This window comes from Cyprinodon variegatus, unplaced genomic scaffold (genome assembly GCF_000732505.1).
Source record: "Cyprinodon variegatus isolate N-32 unplaced genomic scaffold, C_variegatus-1.0 Scaffold229, whole genome shotgun sequence".
Lineage (NCBI taxonomy): Eukaryota > Metazoa > Chordata > Actinopteri > Cyprinodontiformes > Cyprinodontidae > Cyprinodon > Cyprinodon variegatus.
In genome coordinates this window covers 116,586-140,668 of record NW_015150682.1, presented here as the reverse complement: position 1 = coordinate 140,668, position 24,083 = coordinate 116,586, and the positions used below count along the sequence as shown (strand labels likewise).

The window sequence follows — 24,083 nt, the reverse complement described above, 5'->3', positions numbered from 1 at the left end:
TTTTTTTTTTTTTTTTTTTTAAATATTTAAATATTTTTTAAATGGAGCCCATTAACCACAGCCAACTGGCTTAAAACCCATGGGATTATCTGAGGGCCTGTCTCCTCCTTTTGGCTTTCTTTGCGTGATGTGGGTCAACTCACTGCACTTGTAGTAGCGTGTGTGAGAATGAATCAGTGGTAGTAAGCCTGAGGCCACACCCGTTTACCTCCTGCTCCTACAACAGACTGGGTCCACATTTTCTCAGCAGTAATGCAGAGAGGGGTTGTTAGGACAGAACTAAACACATACACACTTAAAAAAATGCCTTTTAAATTAACTGATCATCTATGATCATTTTTCTCTTGTACTCATTTATTTCGGCAACTTCACCTCTTTATGTATTCACCTGCCTTGTGAATGTGTCCAATAAATAACAACCACAACAGGATTGTCCATAGTTGTTATATCTCTATCAAAGTAAAAGGACAATTTTTAGGCAGCTTTAGGAAACTTTCTTCATTAGGAAGAAAGAATGTGAATGTACAGTAGATAAACCTTTATTAGAAAATATTGGAGTCCTGATCTGTTTGGTGAATACCGACTATATAAATGCCTTAGTTAAAAAAAAAACTCTTAGGTATGGTAAAAAGGTCACAGGTACATAAGTATTCACAGCCTTTCATGTGACACTAAAAACTAAAGTCAGATACATCCTGTTACTTATATAATCCTTAAGCTGTTTCAACAAATTGATTGGATTCAAGCTGTGTTAAATATGAATAATTCAACTTGATTTAGAGTAAAACACATTAGTCAACATGATAATTTACATTAAACAGGAGTTATCTGAAGAAATTTGGGCTGGTATATATATAAATAAAAAAAAAAGAAAATATGGCATATGGTAAATTACTGCAGGTTCTTTTATTTTGAAACAAAAGAACCCTTAAAAAGCGAGACCATACTCAGAGAATCCTTTTTTCCAAAGGCTCGTGTGTCTAATATAACATCGCCATTTAGATAATTAAATTTTGTTTCAGTCCTTATTTTGTTTTTTTCTTATCAAGATGTCCTTATATTTGCCTTTTCCCTCCTATTCAGGCAACAAATTCTGATCCTAACATCAACCTAATTTCTTTGTAAAATAAGCTCTTTAAACAACCTCATACGTTTGTGAATCAAATAATCCGAGGGTCGGGAAAAACAGCAAACAAACTCCCTCACAAATCAAAACTGAGCTGTCTTATGGTCAATCACATGTGCTGACCCGCCCCATCCAGGCCCCTGCCCCTCCTGCCAGCTCTATTATGGAATGACCCCACAGCACATAGCATGACAATACCACAGATATTTCTGCATAAAAGGTCAACAAAAAAACATGGGATCCTTTCCAAACTGGCAAAAACAGCTGAACAAGTGGCCATCATGCAGTTATCTGACGAGGCCAGTGTAAATATCAGTCATGTTTATCACTTGAGGCAACACTCATTTTCCAAATGTTTGTGCTACATCGGTTATGATGCATTGAACTATTTTATTGCTTATAATCTAATTTGCAATCAGTCTCATTATAAAACACAGAAACAGTTCAAGAGAATGCTGACTTTGGGTTTAGATCATTGTTTATTTCTTGGCTGATTCTCTCGTTTTTGTACATTGAGACTTCCTCTTTAGATTCCTCCCAGCATTTCTGTTTTTTATTAAGTAGAGATCCAGTGTTGGTCTTTGCTTTAATTTACCTTAGCAGTATCTCATATTTTCCTTTTTAGTCCCACCTGCTCTCCATCCCTTTTCTCCTGACTCGTCTTTCTATATAAGCTGTCTAGTTTTCTCCTGTATACTGGTTCCTTCTGTTCTTTGCTCTATAGGGAATCTGATGCCTCCAGGTCCTCCCTTGTTCCTGCACTCACACTTCACATTTTGCTTTGCATTTGGTTTCTCAATTTGGATTTTTTTTCAACATAATACAGCATGCAAAGATGAAATAAAAGAAACAACACACTTTTAAAGAAAGTCAAGGATTTCTGACTGAACACTTTCATGTTTGGATCAAGCAAACAAACATTGCTGTTATTAACACAAAAATAAGGAAAGCAGAAGAGAGTATGTTGCACAAAACGATATATATAAAGAATTCATCTGGTTAGTTGACTAAATTTTTTTATTCTGACTGCGAAACAAAATCGCTCTTGATGGTCTCAGCTCCTTCCCTCCATTTTTATTGGAAGGAACAGTCATAAACTTCTTATCATCCAATCAAAAGCAAACTTACACCATAGTCAGCCAATGAAAAAAAAAACATAAAAACAAAACAATTATTTTTTGTATTAACATTCCCTTTGAACAAGCTTGCACATCACAAAATACTAAATTTTGTTGAATGGAAAGAAAATATCAGCTTTTCAGCTTAGATTTTTTTTCCCCGATTAGTAATTTAAACATGAAATTAAATATGAGAGATTTGAAAAAAAAAAGTCCTCATAAAAAATCATCCAAAGTTTGAGAAATTAGTTCATTTTCAGTTGCTAATCTCCCTTGTCTCATTATTAAAAACTTTGTGGTAACACTGTTGGGGCGCACAGCAGAGACACCGGCTTCTACAGTCATGACCGCAAGACCCTAATCAAGATATTTTGTTTAAAATTTTTCTTTGCATTTTTAATCTTTGTAAACATCAAGTTAAAAAGAATCAAACGGAATGACTTCCTATGTTTAATTTTTTTCTACCAAAATAGAAAAAAAAGGCTCATATTTTAGTTGAATGCTGTAGACTTTAAAAATATTAAACAAAATCCAATTAACACTAATTTTTGTTTTTAAATCATAACATCAACTCAAATTCGGGGCTTTGAGGATAAACAGTAAATATCAGGATATCAGATGTGGTTGTTGTTGCTTTAGTTGTCTAATATATTGTTGGTTATGATGCACTGGCATAAAAGTGGAGAATACATGTTGGCTTTTCTGATGGATTGTGTGCTGGTTTTCTGAATTTTCTACTAATTGAAATGCACTGAAATATAATTGGTAAAAAGACTCACTAGTACAACTGTAATCTAATTGTTCCGTTTTAAAAGCTATGATGAAATTTAGCTTTTATTCAATCAAACACTTCAGAGTCATCACAACTGTTGGGACTCTGCAAACCATTTGATCAAAATGTAATTTTTTTTAAAACTAATCTTAAAGGTCGGTAAAGGAAACTCAAGAGGTATTTGAGTTCTTATGTTTCAAAGTTCTGATCAAATTTTTTCATAAACACAACATTTGCAAACTTAAAATTGTTTTCGTTTCCATCATCTCTAATTACCAAGCTATTGCTACATTCAATCCAGTGTTTGTGGGATTTGGACAAGACTATTTCTCATCTTTTATGTACAATTTTATGATTTGTCTACTGTAGAAGTTTTTGGTAAATTTCCTTCACGCTGTTCCAGTTTCTGTCATTATCTTGGTGCTGATAACTGGCCTTCATTCTGCTGTCCAGCTCCGCCCAGTTTCTCCTTACCGTTCATCATATCCACCTGTTCCAGCTTCTATTTAATCCGCTTGGTCCCAGTCATTATTAAAGATTATTCTTGACCCTTTGGTGTGACAGTTTTCTAGCATAACTGATTGTTTTCTGATTGCCTGGTCAATTTTGCTTTTGGACCCCTGAGCCTGCCTGTCCCTGTTCTGATCTGTTTGCCTGACCTGTCTTCGGACTCCTGCCGGATTCTTCTTGTGGACTGAACTTGGATCTGCTTTCCTTTGTCTGATTGGAACTGACCTCGTGTCAGTTCTGCAGCCTTTAAGGCCTCAGCATCTGGAACTTCCTGGCAGTGTCCGCTGAGTCTTATCATCCGACCGGCTGGGCATGGACTGAACTGTAAAACCAGGTTAGTGACTCACGCGTTCAGAATCATCCCGTCAGATTATTGTGATCACTAACCTGTGTTTCTCTCCTCTAGAGGTTCATGCTTTAGACGACCTAGCCGCTGCTACTGCAGATCCACAGATCCAGTTTTAAATGAATGCCTTTTGAATAATCCCACTGTCTGTCTTGCCTTGAATACTGGGTCCTTTGAGTTTTGAAAGTTTCATTCCCAGTTGCGGTCTGTAAGTCAGAGGGCCTTCCTGCCTAAACTCCACACCTTGGCCTGACTGTTTCAGTTCTTTTTCATCAAACTATTTAATGCATCCTGCAGATCTTCTGACATCAGTGCATCCAACTTGCTTTCATGTCATCCGTCACAACATCAAAATGAGCACAAGAACATATATCCAGATACAGCTGAGGATGTTGTTGCCTTCGGCTTTGCCCCAAATATTACAAACAATGTCATGAGATACACGTGAGTCCTTGAAAGCTAGGCCACAGTGTCTCCTTCTTTACCAAATAAGCGGCATCAGGGCAACGGATAGCTACAGATGGTGGGTGAAAACACAGTGAGCTCTGTCAGTGATGGGGTTTTCAGGAGCAGAAACGGAGTCTGAGGTAGCTCTGATTTCCATTTCAGGGTCCACTGCTGTGCATTCTAAATGTTCATCCTGTCTGTTTTGTGACAAGTCTGGACTTAAACTCTCTTGTGTGCTCAGAGTGTTGTGTGTGTGCTTTTGCTACAAAATCAGTGTGGCTTTAGGTCATATGGGATTTACCAGAGCACAGTGACTGAATTATGAAGGGAGGGAAGTTTGGGATAAAAGATTAATCACCTTATTGTGTCATTAAACATCCTGACATTCCCAGCACGCAAGGCCCCAGACACCCTTAACTTGTTAACCTCGACAACGGGACGCAGAGCCACGAATAAAACCTCCACAACAGAGGATAAGAGGTGCACTAAGTTCATTATGTGAAATCCTATTGATTCACGAACACACATGCTCAAATAATCCCACACATGCTTATTGGATACTGAGAGAAGTGAAAACTACTAAGGGTATTAATGGTGTTACTGCTTTGTTCTGTTAACACATTGCAGAGGAGTTAGAAATGTTTAAATATAGAAAACAGATGAAAATATCGTATTCAAAATCAAATATTTTTAGTTTTAAGCTTAAAAGTACAACTAAAAGCCATTTTTGTTTTTGCTAACTGTGGCAATCTTTATGTGTCCTTCTTTGACTCTAGCACATCCCTTTCTCCTCCCTCCTCTTTTGCCCCTCGCTTTCACGCTTCAGAGGAGGAAAAAGGGGTGTGTTGCTGTTGGAGAGAAGCAGGGCAATTGCTTGTCTGCTAAAAACTGCATGGATACAAGGGGGGGCCGAAACAGAGGGAGGGGAGGTGGGGGGTCTCTGTTGTTGTAGTGTAGCACAGTCAGTGTGTCAGAGACAGACCTGTCACGAAATCAACCATTGGGTATGTCAGAAAGCAGTGCACTCCTGTTGGTCTGTTCCTCCTGCTTCATGTGATGCTCGTATATCTATGTTTATAAACCTGCTGCTGATTTCATGCTGTTTGACCAAGGAGAAATCGAAGCAAACCCTACCAAAATCCACCTCTTTATAACCACACATCCCAGAGTAAAGGGTAATTTCAATATTTGACCATTTTTTTCTTTTATCTTAAGTTAAATCCATTTTTTCCAACTATTTCTTATTATGTTAAACTGATATAATCAAAATCATAAATCTGTAAGAACTTCTGAAAATGTCAAGTCTATCATTCTTTTTTAATCTTCAAAATATTTTTTTGCGGGCTCAAATTTAAATATTCTAGGATATATATATATATATATATATATATATATATATATATATATATATATATATATATATATATATATAGAAAAGCAATAAAAGCAGACAGGATGAACACAAAACTCAGTTCCAGTCTTCTCAGCTAAGGTCCTTAAATTGCAAACATTAGATGTTAGGGTCAGAAACAATTTTAAGTCATGGATCCAATGCGCCATGCTAGTTATGGTGGTATAATGGTGTTTTTTATTTTATTTTTTCAGTGTGCATCATCTTATTTCCCAAGCTCTACCCTAGTATCTTTGGCTGATACTAGTCCCTTCATGGTCGTACCTACATTTGATGGCTGTTTCAATCTGGGAAATGCACCATATCTCCAAATTTAAATAATCTCCAATAATTTTTCATAATAACTCCCCTCTACTCCAGTGACATGTATAGTCACCAAATCTCCGTCCAAAGGGGATCTCTCAGGAGTGTCTCAGAGGATTCATAGGATGGATTTAAAGGCAGCAAATTAAGGACTTTAGGTGAAGTGTTCTTTTGGGAGATGTTGCTTGGTGCCAAACTTTTAGTTGTGTCATAATGCACGCCTTAAGGTTTTAGGATTATCTTTTTTTTTATTAACTAGATATTTTAATATGTTAAAAAAGAATTATGTGTTTTAACCATATTGTGTATTATTATATGAAGAATCAAAAATATTATTGCCAGCTTTTTTAGAGATCCTCAGTCTCTGGAAGCCTCTATGGTCACCATCTTGTTTGTTTGTTCCCTTGATGACTGCTTTCACTTTATGGGATTTATCTGCACCTTTGTCCTGTTACATTAAACAAAGATTTGTTTTCCTCTGCAACTTTTCTGTATATTTGAGCTTAAATTAAATGTTGAAAATGAGCAGCTGTAAAACAAAATCCTCAAGTACAATTGATTTGATTCAATATAATTGAATGCAAATGTCTCATGCAGATGAGATGCTGAAACAAAATTAGTCCGACGTTGTACTCAGCCAGGTTTATACAGCTTTTACCTATTTTTTTTTATATTCTTTACACTGATCATTTGTTTTACCCTTTAACTATTTGTGGAAAACTGATTACATTTAGCTCAAAAACCTTGGATTTAAATAAGTTTTTTACATATTAATAGTAACCTCAATTCATATTTCAGAGGAAATTTGGATTCTCAAACTTTTCATATTTTAGATAAAGTGAAATCCTGCGACTTTCTCCTTTAATTTATGACTCTGGATCCAGGTTCTTCTTCTATTTGGAGGTAATTACTAATGATTTCGGAACCTGAATATGCAGAGAAATACACAGTAGGAATGTTTGGGCTTTTCAGTGGCAGCTGGTTGGAGGATCAGCCGGCCCCCCCACTACTTTCAGTCAGATTAAAGACAGTAGTCTTATACCATACCCCTCCTTCCTCCCCTTCACTTCAAACCCCCACCCCACAAGCTAACACGCACTTCTAAATGTAGTCCCTAAAACTGCACCTCATTGAGTCACTTCTGTTTAGGGAGAGCTGCTTTTCAAAACAGGTCTGACTCATATCATGATAATGAAGGAAATCAAAAAAAGGCTAAAAACAGAAATGTCATTTTGTTTTGCTCAAAAAAAAAAAGAAACACAGAAGACTCTTACTTTCAAAAACGTGTCATTTATTAAAAGATTTTTGTCTCGTGTTGTCTGAAGATAAAGCCGGGATGATTAATAACAAAAAAGAGATGGGGTGATAGAAAAAAAAAGTGTTTTCCAAAGTAAAGGATACTAAGTGGATTGAGGGAGACATAGGAGAGACAGGAAGGGCAGACCGGTGCAGCCCAGTGGGGGAAGGGACGCTTCTACAGTTAGCATCAAACCAGAAAAAGGCAGCTAAAACAAACAAGACATTGTTATTCCTGACCAATCAGCAGTGGACGTCACAGTAAAAAAATCCCAGAAAAAGCCATTTAAAAAAAAATGCAGAATAACAAATAAGTGCAATTGGTTTCTCTGTCACACTTCAACAGTAAACAAGTATGAGGTGGAAGACGACGCCCCCACCTCAGGCTCTGATTCAGAGTCTGGATCTGTGATGGAGGCTTGAGCTCACTGCTCCAGAAACATGATGGCTGCTTGGGGGGCTCTGTGTTTACATGTGGGGCTTTTTAAAGGACTCCTTTCCCTCGCTACAAAATTTGTGGATTATAATTAATAAAAAAAAAAGGTTAAAATACTTTCAATATCTATACGTTTTTGTTATACAAGTAAATCCAATCACATTGATAAAGATAACCCAATGGTTATAGGAATGTTAGCTTATTGATAAATTAGAAATATGTGGGCCCAATGGGACATCTAATACAAATAAGGATTTACTAACTAATTCATATTCGTTTTTTATATTTTAAGAGCATAAACACTTCAATTAGAAGATTACACTTAATCATAATAATAAAATCAATCACTGCTGATGTGCTGATTCGGCCAATGAAAGGTCTATAATGGGATTTTCTCAATCACAGATCAGTAATAAAAAACAAACAAAGAACATCCCAAGTGGTTATCTGAGGTCATTTTAAAATACTACTTAAGCAAAATACAGGCCATCTTTTCTTTTTTTCACTTTTCAATTAATAATGAAGTAAATCCTTCACCCTGACATCATTGCCCGTAGATAGGGACAGTATTTATAACACGAAATGAAATATGAGACAATAAAGAAACTTTCCTCATCAAAAAGCATCCAAACTTGTGGAATATTCATTTTGTCACTCTCATAATTAAAATCGTTAACACCTCTGAGGGGCACAGCAGAGACACTGCCTTCTACAGTCACACCACAGGATGATCTCATGATCCAAATCAAGATATTTTTCTTATTGTTCTTCCTATTTTTAATCATCAAATTAAAGGATCTTCCTACATGTTGATTTTTTTTTTATCAAATCAAGAGAAAACAAAAGGCTCATATTGTTAAAAACAATAAAGTAATCAAATCTAACACTTGTTTCTGTTTTTGAATCACTGGTTTCCAACTCAGATACAAAAACACACCGCATCGGCTCAAGATGTGGGCAGTGAGGATCAGCAGTAGTCACCAGATGTGGATGTTGCTATCTTAGTTGGCCAATATTCTGTTGGTTTTGATGCATTAAATATTCAATAGATTGTGTAGTTTTTTCTGAATTGCAAACAATCAAAATGCACGGAAAGCACCAAGATCTTTTTTGTTTCCTTTGAACAAATTGACAAAAGGCACAGTAGTCCAATAGTCCATTCAAAATGTTCCATCTGCCTCCGTTGTTCTCCTTGTAATAGTAGTAAAAAACACATGAAATGTCATAAGCTTAAAAAAAAAAGATCCCAAAGACTGTGGGCCGAGCTATGCCAGTGCACAGCAGGCAATAATAAGCTGCCCAATAAATAAATACAAACAATAATAAATAGCTGCAGTATCTGATTGAAACATGAATAAATTAACGGCGGGATTAGAGTCATATGTATAAGTGGTTATTGTTTGTCTGTTTTCTTCAGGCTGGTCATTTAAAAAGTCATTCTGGACCCTGATCGCCGGTCCGTTTTCAGACACCTGGCAGCAGCGCCTGATTCACAGCGAGACGGGTTGATGCTACGGCGACGCTCCTCTGGATGAGAAGCCTTCAGACATTTTGGAATACATTCGCTGGATGTTACATATTTGTTTCCCCATCTTTTCAACTTCAACCCTCCTATATACAGTGTAATAACCAGTCAGATCTGTATTTCCTGTTAATGCATCATTACTCACTTTAATAACCATTTCTCATCTGTCCTATCTACAATTAGCTGTAATAGTGAAACAGGCTTCCTTTCGAACCTTAAAAGAAAAAATATGTTCACTCTTAATTTCTCTAATTGAAATCAGAGCATTCAAAGTTTTCATTTCAAACACTGACATCACACTCCTTATGTTTAGTTTCAAGTTCAAGTTGTGCAATAACAGCCTTCTCTAAATATACTGATTGTTTTCATGCTGAAGTTATTCTGTCTGTTGGTTCTCTAAATTCCATCCTCTCTCCATCATCATGTCTGAACTCCTGATCTTTAAGCCAACTTTAGCTTTTTTCATCTTTAATCATAACCCCCCTTTAGTGCATGTCAAGATTAATTATTTCAATATTCTTTTTATATAATTGTAAAACATTATATTAAATATATATAATGCACAGTTTAAAGGGATGGTATGATTTAAGTGAGCTTCTGTTAAAGGTAATAAGCAGTTAGTGTCTAAGGAAAACTCTCTCTGCATCTTAATATAGTATAAACTCAGGATAGTTGGTCCTGGACGTCTGTCACTGAAGAACAGCGTCAATCTCAAAAGCACCACTAAGCAAGATCTACTTTTAGAGCCTTTTACTGTTCACCTCTGGTTGTTACTCATTGCAAAGTTGATTCATTATAAGTGGAATGGTGGTACATAGGCGATGTGCTACCAGATATCTTCCTGAGTGAACCGCTTACTGAAAACTAAACGAGTAAAGCAGTTTTCTTGTCTAATATGTAGAGAAGATAATAGATAAAAGAATAAATAATCTCTCACTTTTTTTTTGTTTGGCAATGCTTTTGTGAAAACAAAAAGCTGAAACGGTCCCACTGTGATGTAAACAATATTAAATTTCCGACAGACCTTCTACTCTTAAACACATGCCATGTTGGAAGTATTTTTTAAGGTTAAGTGTCCTTTTTTATTAGCTATCACCTTTAGCCTCCAGGACCAACTATTCTGGATTTATACTAAAGCAAAAGAGCCAGATAAGTTATTAAGTGCTTATAGTGTTTTATCAGAACCTCACTTCCAAAGTTTCCTTACCCCTTTGCAGAATACTTTGTCCTATATACCAATCTCCACTAACAGCTTTTCTCCTCTATATGAAATGCATACATAAACATCCTTTTTTCCCCTTTATTTGTGTTGCAGCAGCTTTAAGCCTTGGGTGTTGTGAATGGGCCAAGGCTGCCGGCTATTTCCTCGTTAGGTGTGTCAGGTCTCCACAGTGGAGGGACATACCCGGGCCAGGGGCTTCAGTGAGACAAGTGTGGGCTGGCTTTGACCTTGACATGTCCCTGTAGTCTCACCTCGTTGTCCTGAAGCAGCGAGCTGGCTTTGGCACTGCGTTGGCTTCTTTTGATTTTTGGGGTTCTTAGCGGGGGTGGTGGACGAGATGGAGCAGTCTTGCATTGCTGGACTGCCCCTGCTGCTCGCAGTGGGAATGCTTTCGTCGATTCCTTCCATTTTTGTGACCCCATGAGCGACACAAGATTTCCGCGGGGATGGGATGGGAGCGACATGCACCCAGGTCAGCCTGGGCTCTGAGCTCTGGGCTCCTTTGTACTTGGAACGCTCGTCCGGGTCGCCCTCGCTGTCATTTCCCTTTGGGCCATCGATTAGCTGGCTGCCGCAGACCACGCCTGGTAAAGCCTTAGAAGACAGCAATGGAGAAGAGGTAGACGGATTCCTATCATCTTGATTGTGCTTCTCCCTGCTCTCCTCTCCACTGCTACGACGGCACTTGATAGGTATTGGGGAGGATGTGGGAGAGTCTGTGTCTGTCCAGCTGAGTCTGCGCTTCTGGAAAGTAAACAGGAGAGCAAGCAAATGAATGTTACATCTCAGTAGAGCCGAAAGGATCGTGAGGGGGGCTTTATTTGTTAGAACACAGACTGATAGACAATGTGTGCATACTAACCTTGACTGGAATATGCAGCTGATCTCTGTGTTTGTGCGGCGGAGTAGAGCTGGAAGTGTCCTGGAGGGAATGAGTGGGGGATGCGGCAACACTGGAGGACGAGGACACAGGCTGACTGGAGATATGTGGAAACCAGAGCTTTAACATCGCCTCCACCTGGAGCAAAGTGTTTAGGTACTTCTCCCTGAAAAACAAAGGGGTCAAAAGGGGTCAGAATTCTACTCCTAGAAGTTTAACATGCAAGAGGCAAAAACACATGAGATTCTCCCTCAAAGCTCTTACACTGTTTAATAAACATGTTCATCCTCCTATCATGCAGCAGGATGTCTCCAGGTTTCAGACAGGTTTTAATGTATTTTAAAGGGACTTCATGAAATACATCAACAAATTAGTAAGAACATTTAAAGTTCACAGAAAGGGATAAGTGGCTCAAAAGGTTTCTGTTAAAAAATTTGAATGGTGTGGCATGCATTTGAATTCAGTCCCTATGAACGTCTCAGAGATTTGCACCTAAAGAGGCTGAAAGTCCTCTATTAGAAAAAATACTTCAAACTAGAAGTAGAGGCCAAATAAAAAATTGTATAACATTCTTGCCACTTTAAGCTGGGCATACTCTGCGATTTTTTTTTCAATCGTTGCACGCAGCTCACACAGTGTGCGTTCAAAGCTCACGATGCATGTTCAGCACGACGCTCTGATGCAATCTACCTGCTCACACTTTACGTCTAAAAACCAAGTCCGACTCAGCTCTGCAGTGAGATGGTGCTACTCAGACTTGTCTATCCGGAAGCCAAACAAGTAGAAGAGGAATATGTAGCTCACTAGATTGAAACGAGCTGCCTTGGCAATTTGTGAAATTTTGTGCTGAAAGCCTTATGTGGCTACTACCATCTGTCAATTTTACAGAAAGAACTCCCTTTCATCCGCAACCCCGCCATACTTATGTGTTCTTATCTGAGAGGAAGAAGAATCCTTGTTTGCGCATACGCACTAAGCGATTTGCTCACGATTCCTGATCGGACTCTACATGACGTATGATCAGGCTGAAAGTCGGCCCGATCGAAAAATTCTTGCACGACTGGAAAGTTGGCCCGAAAAGGGCAAAAAAAAGAAAAGAAATCACACAGTGCACTGAAAAAATAATGCAACCATTTTTGGCATTTACTTAATCATATTTAGCTACTTTAACAATTGTTTCATGTTAGCAGGGTAGGACATAAACAATTATGTTAAAGTAACTAAATATGATTAAGTAAATGCCAAAGATGGTTGCATTATTTTTTCAATGTGTAAGCCCGCTTTATAGCAACCATCCAACTTTGTTGATCTTTTCTCATGAAGTTTGTTTAAAACACATGGAAGATTGTGATTTAATTGCAAAGAAATGTCAACAAAATAAAAATTGTAATCAAGGAACCTTCTTCATTTAGTGTGTGACTGGGAGGCAATGTAAATGACTTCTTACCCACAATGTGGTCTCTGCAAAACTCCGACAATCCTTTGGATGCGATCCATGGCGACGCTCTGCTGGAAACTGCTTAAACCTGTCAATCAAACGCATAATCCACCTGTCAGCCTTTACACTGAATGGATACATGTAATGACATGCATACAGGTACTGCTTCATGTAGCACCGCAGAGAGGTAAAGTATAAAAATCAAGGCTGCTGCCTCATGTTCGCTGCACTTTGTGTCTTTTCTGACGACTTGAACCCTGCAGGAATTTGCACAGTTTGCTAAAAAGGTTCTCACAGTCTGTTTCTATCCACACCTTGCACCACAAGTCCATGCATGCTTGCAGGAAGCAATGGTTTAGGAATGCTTACCGTGGTCAAATCGACCGCTCTTCAGTCCATTCAGCAGCTCCAGGAGCGGCCTGACGAAACCCTGCAGCTCAGCACACTGACGGAGAAGAAGACAGAGAAGAAATATTACACGCTCAGAAGAGCTCACCACTGTACAAATACTGTCATGTCGTTCCTCTCCTTCGTACCTTCTGAGCAAACAGCAGGTCTCCCTGTGATTTCGGTCTCTGGCCCGCAGGATCTGTGCGGACCAGGCCGAAGTCTGCCCCTTTGCTGTGGTTCTGCAGCCTGTATGTCTCCTCCTCCTTCCTCGGGAAGCTGCTGTACGTCCATTGGGACCTGGGGCTCCTTGCTTCCACATCATTTCTGGATGCCACTTCACCGATGATGACGGAGGAAGAGCTGTCCATCAAAAAGACATCTGTGTCATCCTCTGTCTGTTCCGAGTCGCTGAGCGCGAGGCTGTCGCTGGAGCTCAGGGAATCGAAGGAGGGCTGGGTGGATGTGCTTCCTTGAGACTGCATCACTTTGAGGAAAAAATAGTGAGAGGTTCAGATTAATACAAGGTAGATTTAGATTTTTGGAAAAATGAACACCAACACATAAAAATCCCAACAAGCTCAGCGTGTTTCCTGTTTCCAAAATGCTCCACCCATCTCTCTTCCTAAATATCCAACTCCCACAACTCAAAATGGTGGGTCTACCAGTGCCCTAGTTTAACATGGATCAGAGTAGGGCTGGGGGTTTATGCAGGAGGCACACAACAGTGGTACATGTCTGGCTCCCATTGAGGAGACTGGAGGAGAGTAGGAAATGTGAAGGGGGGGATGGGAGCTCGTGGAGTGGTGAAATCAGAGTAGGCACACTCACACTCCACCACAGCCTCCGGTTGCAAACGAAGCCCCTCCTCTCTTCAGTCTCGTGCTTTCTCTGCCCCCCCCTCCCCATTAGGATTAGAAACACACAAACCACCTACTTTCCTCTCTGGATGCATTTCGGCAAGCCATGCTGCCTTCATCCCAACCACACAGCCTTTATCTTTCCACTCATATTTTTGATTCTCTCCAGCTTCTCTCATCACCCTTCCCTCACAGTCTGTGTCTTTGGTCCTCTGATCCCATCGGCACATATGGGCAAATAGGTATGCAGTGGGGAAATAAACACCCCAGCTTCCATCAGAGAGACTCATACACATTTATGCACTCAGAACGGCTAAATGAGGGATTAAACACTCAGGTTTGCCCATTTAAGTTACAATGGGAATTTTCAGCCAAACTAGAATTATAAAAAAAAATACAAACAACTTCATATCAATTCAAGTAATGCATCATTTGGTTGTTTATTTCCTGATTTGTCAAAGCAGTCAGCCCAAGGCAACCTAACTGCTACATGGGGGGCCACCTCGGGTCCGAGAGGGGGCCTCCAAGAGCACCTCACTGTTCCCCTCCCAAAAATCTGAGGTTATATGTTTGTTATGTAACAATCCTACCATCTCCCTTGTAATTTTAGAATAAGGAGGTGAAAAGAAAGTATCAAAATTATACATCTGGGATTTAGCAATAACTGATTAATATAACCAGTCAATACTAAAAAATTAACACTCACATACACATATATATACACTTATAAATGTATATGTTTGACAGAGTAATATATTTTTGATTAACAATACACAAACTTAAATAATAAAGTAAGCTTACACTAAATATATTTAGGATTTAAAAGAGATAACAGAGAAGAATGGCTAAAAACATAAAGAGATAAGTCAGTTTGAAAGTTATTAGTTATAACAAACATAAAAGAAACTAAAGTATCAGCTGTAAACATTTCTAAGAAAATATCTATTATACTAACTGCATCATCAGTTCTATAGGATTATGAATAGAACAAAAACTCTACACTAATAAGAATATATATTTAGGATTGGGGTATACAAGTCAAAAGTGTGGATTTTTTTTTTTTCTTGTGATAAATGGTTTATCAGTTTTTTCTTTCTCCTATTTTTTTCTTTGTCTTGTTTCATTTTATAAATAGCTACCCTGCAAATTGATAATTAATATTTTATTGCTATTTAATAAAAAGATTAAGAGCATTAAAATAAAATTAAAATGTGGATCAGTTGTGTGGGAAAGCCTGCTGGGGACAGACTGGGGAGGGATGGTGCATGCAGGGCTCAGGTACAGGTGGGTGATCTCCATTAATCACGCCCACTACAACATACCAGCACATACTGCACGTTTCCACACAAAGTTATATTATAAAATAAATTTTAAAAAGCTACGTTTGCGTTTTAACCAAAACTAACGGCATATATAAATATATATACTCACGTTGGGAATGGAGGGGAAAAGAAAAGTCATTGTTTTAACAGCATAAACCGCATAAATCTGGACAGGAAATTCCGTTAGGCTGGTCTACCAGCTCCAGGAAGCATCGTTTAATACTCACCGCCACTAATGTGTGATAATAATGTAAGCCTCGGTTCAAATATCCGGCCTCTGCTTTGGTAGATCCGTCAGTACTCAGTCCGTAGCTGGAGCAGCATCGCTGAGTCCATCCTTCGCTCTCACACACACCGCCAGGCTGCTCATCGATCTCTGTCTACACTCGCTGCTCCTCTTTACGACCGTTAACGTGTGCGTAGATCCACGTGCCTGCGCTATTCGCTCTTCCTATTAGCTCGCGTCCCCGATTGGAAGCGCGCGGCATTGGCTGAGCGGGACAGCCAGTGAGTGGTTTACTGGAAGCTGATTGGACAGAGTTTCTGACCCCTAATACGAACACGCCCCACTCGTGTCTCCGATGTGTTCGGTGTCTGCTGCTCTACTACAGCAGGCTGTTGTAAACACGCAGCGCCAGAGGAGCTTCACTGAGGCCTCCGCCCATCGCCGCACAAACACTCAAACGCACATTGGAGAGAAAAGGCGCCTTATGCAGTAGATTCGTAGATTATCAGTGTCATTTATGAACATATTCATTTTTCTCCAATCTGTTATGGCTATTTTGAGACCACCCACAGTGAGGCAAAAATGTTTATTTAGGAAGCCCATCCAATCTGGAAAAGTGCCCCTCTTGGATCCTGGTATGGATCCTGTTGTCCAGAGGCGTAGCCAGAAATTTTTCATAAGGGTGGCCAGGCAATAACCAATGTACACTGATGGGGTGGCCAAAAGCGGATAATTAACCACAGGGTTTTTGTTGTCAGTTAATTGTTTATATATATAAAATTTGAATTATAAATAAGTTAGAACTTTCCACTTGAGAGTATTACTGCTGTCACTGTCTGTATTATAGGGAAAATGGAAAAATCTCTAACAACCCTGTCACATTCAATTTTGACTGATGCTGATATTTTTTTCATAACAGTTGTTCTAGGATCACAATACACCTTTAAACGTATGTCTTTAAAAAATGAACAAAACCTACTTTTTAATCTGCTATATCTGGGTTCTTCAGAGCCACAATCAGCTCTTTGGTTCTGTAGCTTACTTAATATGTTGAAAGATGTATTATTGTCCTGTTTTAATTTTTTTTTCAATGACATAAGATATTAATTGAGCCCCAAAAGCCAAGGTTGCAGAACTTTGATTGAACAGATTAAAACTTTGATTCTATTTTCACAAGCTCAAGCTCAAGCTTAGAGCTGACTGTAATTTCTAAATGATTGTTGCATTTTAAAGGATAGATAAAAAGTTTTAATCTGTTCAATCAACGTTCTGCAACCTTGGCTTTGTGGCTCAATTAATATACTAAACAATGCACACTTTGTGTAGTTATCCTTTTGCTCTGTGCAACCATGAAAAAAACGCTGGTCCCACCTTTGTCCCCCTGGTAAATTTACCCTAGAACCACCACTGTGGGTATCCCCACTCATTATGTCAAATCTTTATTATAAGAATGGTGCATTCATGACTTTTTTCATAATTACCAAACATGTCATGACTGAAGTTGTCTTTTATTGGCATTTTTTTGTCTTATGAACTATGTTTGATTTATTACATAATGCTTCATTCCCTTATTTTGACAGTTTAAAACCTGAATTTCATTCTGTGCTCTTGCCGTCGGTATCTATAGACTCACACATGTGGTCACATGTCACTCTTCAAGGTTATCCACAAGCAGCTATGTATCCCCCCCTCACTTTTAACAGACAACAGGCCAAACAGAGTGACCGTGCAGTGCAGTAGGATGTATAGCATGTTTACATACACCTATATACCAACACACGCTCTTTCTTCTGATTATCTAATGCACATGTGGTTAATGCACTGGCAATTTTACTTGCTTTTAAAAGGATATTACAAAGTACTGCAAGGAACCCACCCCTCCCCCAGTATACATACATTTTACATGTGAACTCGCCGCCCAGTCATATACACACCACACACAGCAGAGCATAGGTTTGATTTGCTAAACATTAGATTTTAATTCCAGCTATAAGCCCACCCCAGCATGCCTCCTGTGATCATGACAGAACTACAGGTTAACCCTTGGCCGCAGAAACCAAAAAACAAGGGGATCTCATTTGAATGTATGAAAGAGGCACCAGGTTCAGAGAGCTTACCATCCCCCTCCTCCTGCTGTCAGAATTCCCCTGCAATACATGAACCGACTGAACCTACTTTGAGTTTATGCCTGCTGAAGACCACCCCCATCATCTCTATCCTTCCACTTCCCTTCCAACTAATTCCCATCCCCCACCTGTTTTTTCCTTCTTTCTGTAATTTTCTCCCCGTCTCCTATCCCCATTCTCTTATTTACAAGCATTGGAATCTAATAAGGTTGGTTCTGTGTCAAGCCAAGACTTATGGATGAAGCATTTGTCAACATGTTGTACTAAATGAAAGCCCATAGCAGGATACTGGGGGGGATAATTTGAATTAAAGCCCTCTCAATTAGATGAACAGGAAAAAAAACAAATTCCTAAGTCCTAACATGTCACTTCCTACAAGTTTGTTTAGTCTAGTATTGATATCCCTCACCACTTTTATTCATTGAGTAACAGACAAGCGTGGGGGGAAGAAAAACAATCTCTACTGATTTTTTGACCCTATTCTGCACCTGCAGATTTATTTTTTCTTCTTAATACTGCTTTAAATTCTAAGAGAATTATGTAATTTAAACTATTGACTGATCCCATATTTTATAGTTTTATACTCAATCTCAGATGCTTAGCAAAACTTTTGAACATTTCCTACATTTTATTGTGTACAGCCCAAAAGTCTTTGGATTCTTTTATATCAACCAGCTTTTCACATCTAGGGAATTAACATTGTACCGTCTCTTCTAGGCAGAATAGCTTTAGCTAACTCAGACTAAATGGACTTTTCACAAATTCTAAATGATGTAGGTCTAGAAACTGTAAATCATATACCAGTCTTATATTTACATTTGATCACCATGTTTACATTTGATCATTGCTGCACTTTAAAAATGGAATTATCTTGAGAGCTGTTCTGAACGAATTTTCTTTTTGTATACACTCTGTGAACAAAATCACAATAAAGTGTGTCTAAGTCTAAGTAAGTCTGAAGTTTGACTAAGCCATGTCAATTGGTTGTGTTGTTGTGGTTGTTTAGTGGGTGTATTTTCTACTGGGAAGTGTTTTGCAACCTCTAACAGATTTTTGGCTCCAGCTATATTTCATTTAGCTAGAAAGTGTCCCCACAGCATGATGTTCTCAGTACCTTGTTTAAATGTAGAGATGGTTTATTTAAGTACCTAGTTTTTCACTACACAAAGACCAAAGAGCTTTTTTTTCTTCATTGATCAGAGCACTTTCTTCCTCATGTTTGACATTGCCACGTAACAGTGCAGTGAAATTTGAGAAGAATTTGCCAAGTTCTGTGCTCTGGTTCTTGTGTCTATATTATTCATATGGCTTTTAAGATTTCTTTATTTTGTTTGCTCTGCCTTATTTGGGGTGGCTTAGCAAAAGTTCATATTTCCCCTTATTTATCATGTCTTCCTCTGTATCTCCCTATTGCTGTTTCTCCTCTGTCTCTTAGCCTTACTACTCTCTTAATTGCCTTTCACCCTGTTTATTACTCACCTGACATTGGTTCTCCTGTCATTTCTCTGTAAGCTTAGACACTCTTTTCCAGTAAACACATCACCAATAAACTGAGCATCTTACTATACTGACTATTCAATCTAAACTCTTTTCAGCCTCTATTTTTGTTGTAATTATCACTTACACGTAATAAAACTCCAAAGTCTTATGAACAGAATCAGAAATGGCCAGCTTCGCCCATTTCTAGTCACTCAAAATCTGTTTGAGGCTCAATTAACATGAAATAAAACATGTGTTTTTGTCAATCTACAGTTTACCCCACCTGAGCCATTGGTAGCTTAAACTCCTTTTTTGGCCAATGGGGTGGTTTAGCTGCTTCTCTGACTAATGCATCTTTGGTGCAGCCTGTCAAGTCTGTATTGAATGTATCCCTGACCTTTTTATCTGTGTGTTCACTGCTGTATTATATTTTGTCCTCTTAGCCGTAATTCACCGTGATAAGATTTGAAAAAGTTCAAGGGGCCTGAGTACTGTTTCAGGGTACTTTAAAATACAAAATACTCTATATTCTAGGTCAATACAAAACAAAAGCCCTTTCATGACAATCACTTTACAGGTCAACATTAAAGCCTTTAGCTAACGTGAAATAATTCCCGCCCCAAACAACATAATTCTTCAAATTAAGCTGGGCTACATGCTTTCTTTGCGCAGACCACAGATATACAGATATATTTTATATTTGAATACATCTGAAAACATACAGAAAATGAAACTAATTTTATATACAGTTATAACACATAGAGTGGAATATATTTAGCTTCTATTCTCTATAATTTTTGGTCTAATTACGGCTTATAGACAATAACAAAAATAACAAAAATCTAATAAACACAAACAGAAATGACCAGCTTCACTCATTTCTAACAACTCAAACTGTGTTGAGGATTTTTTGTATTAAATACTACATCAGTGGGGCTGCACGGTGCACTGTTGCCTTAAAACAAGAAGGTTCCTCGTTCAATTACTCTTTCTGCATGGAGTTTGCATGTTTGGCTTCCTCCCACAGTCCAAAACATTACTTTTAGGTTGTAAGTGGGGTCTCTATATTGTTCTTAGTGTGTGTGCGTGGTTGGGTGTCGCTGTGTTGCAGACAACACGGAGAGAGGGTGGATGGATGGATTAATGGATGGATGGACTGCATCAGTGGTGTGCCACACAGTGGAGATCAGCCTTTGGTTCTGCTGTGGGAAGCCCAGATTCCTTTAAGAGTGGCACTGGGGTCTTGTTGGGTCTGTTGTCTCCTATCTTCTCATTGGCAATAGCACATACATTTGCTGCTGGGTTAATTCTGGGCATTGAAGCAGCTTTTTGCACCTGTAGTGGTAAGCGCAGTTGCTGAATCCTGCTGCAAAAGGAAACCAGCATCTCTATTGAGCTTCTCAGCAGAAGAAAGCATTCAATTCTCCATTTTTTCTTTTGATAGATACACAGTGGACCAACACAGATGAAACGTGTTGAGACACCATGGATTCTGTGCCTCATCCTTCAGACTCTGTAGCCTGTATTTCCAAATTAAAAGGGACTACTTCGGCCGAAAATAAGACAATATAATCCCTGGGAGGGATTCATCTGTGCACTGACTCCTGTCTCATTCCACTCCTTGTGAAGCTCCTGTGAAAGGATTTTGCTTGACAAGCCACTTGAAGCTCAGGCTATGCCTGTACCATGTCCTTCCACACTTTTTACTTTCACTCAACCTTCTATGAATATTTTTAGATACAACACACTATGGAAAACTAGCTTCTTATGAAAGGTGTTGGACATCTGTAAAATCAGCAGCTTTCACAATGGTTGACAGATACACAGACTATTTAGCAGGTTAATAGATGTTTGCAGGTGTTTTGAGATTTTTTACACCATAAGTTTCCAGTAGATACATTTGACCGGATTCCTATTTTCTAAGAAATTTGATTTTTGGTTTTAATTTAGTGGAAGTCATAATCTTCAAGATTAGAATGAATATTGGCTTAAAACAGTTTTCTGCATGTCATTTTAATCCTTGCACCTTTACAATAAAAAAACAAATAAGAAAGAAAAACAGTTATTTTTCTTATACCTTCTTTCTGCACATCTGCAGACAGAGACACTGGGAGACAGATTTTCACGAGGATGAGATGCTCTGCTGCTGGATTTATGAATGAATCTTTAGGACACGCCTCCTGCAGAGACACAACCAACAGCACGTGCACTGATTTTAACCACGCCCCGCGGTGATAGCCAATGGGAAGCCGGCGAAGGTTACCGCTGTTGCATAATTTGTCTGGAAGCGTCACGTTTAGGAGGTTGTCTCCACGCTGTCTGTCTGTTTCACAGCATTTGGATCCATCCTTTACTCCACGGTGTGACGTTATACTAGCTCCAAAGCCTTAAAGACGGGTATATCTTTAATTAAGATATACCCAGAGAGCCACATGGTCTTTTGTGTCTTAAATTCAAAGAATCAACGAAAACAATTTAATTTAACAGTATCCTGCCTCAGTCACAGTTTGTGGGAAACTAATTCCCCATGTTCATCCAGAACCACGTGATTGTTCAATTATTTACTCAAAGTGCTGAAGGTCCAGGAGATGGACATTGAATTCCTACCTGAATGTGTTAGGGTCTCCGAGTCACATGTAAATGACCCCTCCTAGTGGTTTAATTTATTAGACAATCAAAAGAAGATTTTTTAAAGTATCTAATTAAAAAGAGCTTGACTTTAGAATTAAAAAAAGGAAATATTTCTCACAAATCCTTATTGTTAAGACCCCTGCACGCTACTAAAAGGGATAAAAAGGGCTTCTCACACAGTGATGCAACATTATGTAATTCTGACAAAGAAAGTTAAAGGTTTCCTTTGAAAGCAAATGATGCCATGCATTTGAATTTAGGGTTTGAAGAGCATAAAATATGTTTATCCCAACATTAACTATAAGTTTCACACTACGTATGTGGATTCTTGAGAGATGCAGTAAAACTTTATATTTCATCAAACTAAACACATTTCATTATGAATGCATTTGAACAGTTAATATCTTATAAACATATTTGTTTTCTGTGTTTTAACTGATCATAAACAGTAGAGTCCAAAGTGTTGGTGACAAGTATTCACTATTTCACATAAATTAACCTGTACATAAACACCTTCCATATCTTATTGGCCCTCATTTTTCTTTTTTTATACTTCAACTGCCACCACTTATTTAATAGAAGGCTATGTTAAAAAAAGCTGAACAACACCAATTTGCAGCACATTTATTTGCATACATTGTTATGTAAGGAGTACAGCCACATAAATGTTCTTTTTATTATTATAACATAAAATAAAATATAAAAATGATGAGCTGTTTTTCAGTAGTGTATAAACAACTCATTTAAAAAATCAGATGTTTTCAGCAAGGGAAATGAATACAGAAAACAAAGAAAAAAAACAACAATCTGGTGAAATTAATGTGCAATCAGCACTGAGGAGTAAAGGATGGAGAAGAGCCAGGAGGCTTTACTTTAGATGGAGCTCCACCTAGTGGTTTAAATTTTTTTTAAATATAAAATCAGGGATTGAATATAAAACTTCCAACACCAATTTATAAGACCTGCCACAAATTCTTAATTTGATATGGGTCTGGACATTGATTCATCGAAACACTTACCTGTGCTTTATATAGATTAATTAAGTTTGGTCAATTTTTTTAAATTTCTATTTAGGGTTAATGAGCTGCTAGAAGGTAAACCTTTGTCCCAGTCCCAAGTGTTATGTAGCCTCCCCATGCCTGCTTAATCAGAAAACCATCCCAGTAGAATGATGCTTTATTCAACATGTTTTATAGTGGGGTGTATGGAGGACCAGGAGAGTCACTGAAAAATAAACGTAACCATTCAAGTTTCATATTTGTATTTGTCCAATTAAAATCATTGACCATTTTAAATCAAATTATTAAAGACGGGTTGTGAATTGTATGAAGCAATCCTTTAATATTAGTTTTCTAAATTATGATTTAAAAAACACTTTTCATAAATCTGATTATAAACAAAAAAACATTTTCATTTCTTTTTAAATTTTCACCCTGCATTGTTAAAAATGTTTTGCAATTGCATTTATTTTGTTGTTTACCCTCTACATTTAGCATGTGACCTTTCTTGTCCCCCTGAATTATCTTAATGGTAAAACTGAATCCATAATGTATGTATATGTCAGAATTAGAACCAAAAAATGATAGTTTGTGCCAGTAAATTCAACAGTGTGCCCAACTCAGTTACATTTATATTTAGAAAATACTTTAATATGTCCACACTTAAATAAATGTATAATACATGTAAAGAACTTTATACAAAAAAACCCTTTATCAACATTTAATATAAAACGGACATGTCAAAAAATAATTTATTCCCTCAATAACCTAAGAGATGTGTTTGAGTGTTTACTGTAATTGATGAACAGCCTTCGAATATTCTTACATTATTATTATCATTATATTATTCCCCACCAGTGGAAACAAGTTGATAAATTCAAAAGGTTAGTTTAAACCTTATCTAGCAGTAGGTTGGTTCAAATTGTTTTAATTCTATCTATAGCTTAAATAGCAGGTTTCTGGTACGTGGTGGTTCAAAACTCCATACAAGACATACTTAAACTGCAAACTACTGGCAGATTCAGTGACATTAGTAAAAAAGTTGAATAATTAGAAACTTGGACTAGAAAGGAGAGTTAACTGCAAAAGTGTCAAATTGAAAACTTTCTCTGTTGCTTTGAATTCCAGACTGGATTGAGAATGTTAAACAGGGCTGTAGCAGGTGGAACTATCAGACCCAGTTCCCTCATTTCTCCCCACCTACATCTCTCCCTCTCTTGCTCC

At 38.0% G+C, this 24,083-nt stretch overlaps 1 protein-coding gene across 1 annotated transcript; it reads right to left on the bottom strand.

Moving 5' to 3' along the window:
- Positions 1-9,874: 9,874 nt before the first annotated feature.
- On the bottom strand, positions 9,875-15,828 carry LOC107088827. The gene is made up of 6 exons (XM_015381251.1): positions 15,627-15,828; positions 13,367-13,704; positions 13,200-13,275; positions 12,840-12,918; positions 11,375-11,558; positions 9,875-11,256 (listed from the first exon to the last, which is right to left on the bottom strand). Exons 2-6 carry the CDS (start codon positions 13,700-13,702, stop codon positions 10,669-10,671), a joined length of 1,263 nt encoding a protein of 420 aa, XP_015236737.1. The 5' UTR covers positions 13,703-13,704; positions 15,627-15,828; the 3' UTR covers positions 9,875-10,668.
- Between the last annotated feature and the right edge of the window lie 8,255 nt (positions 15,829-24,083).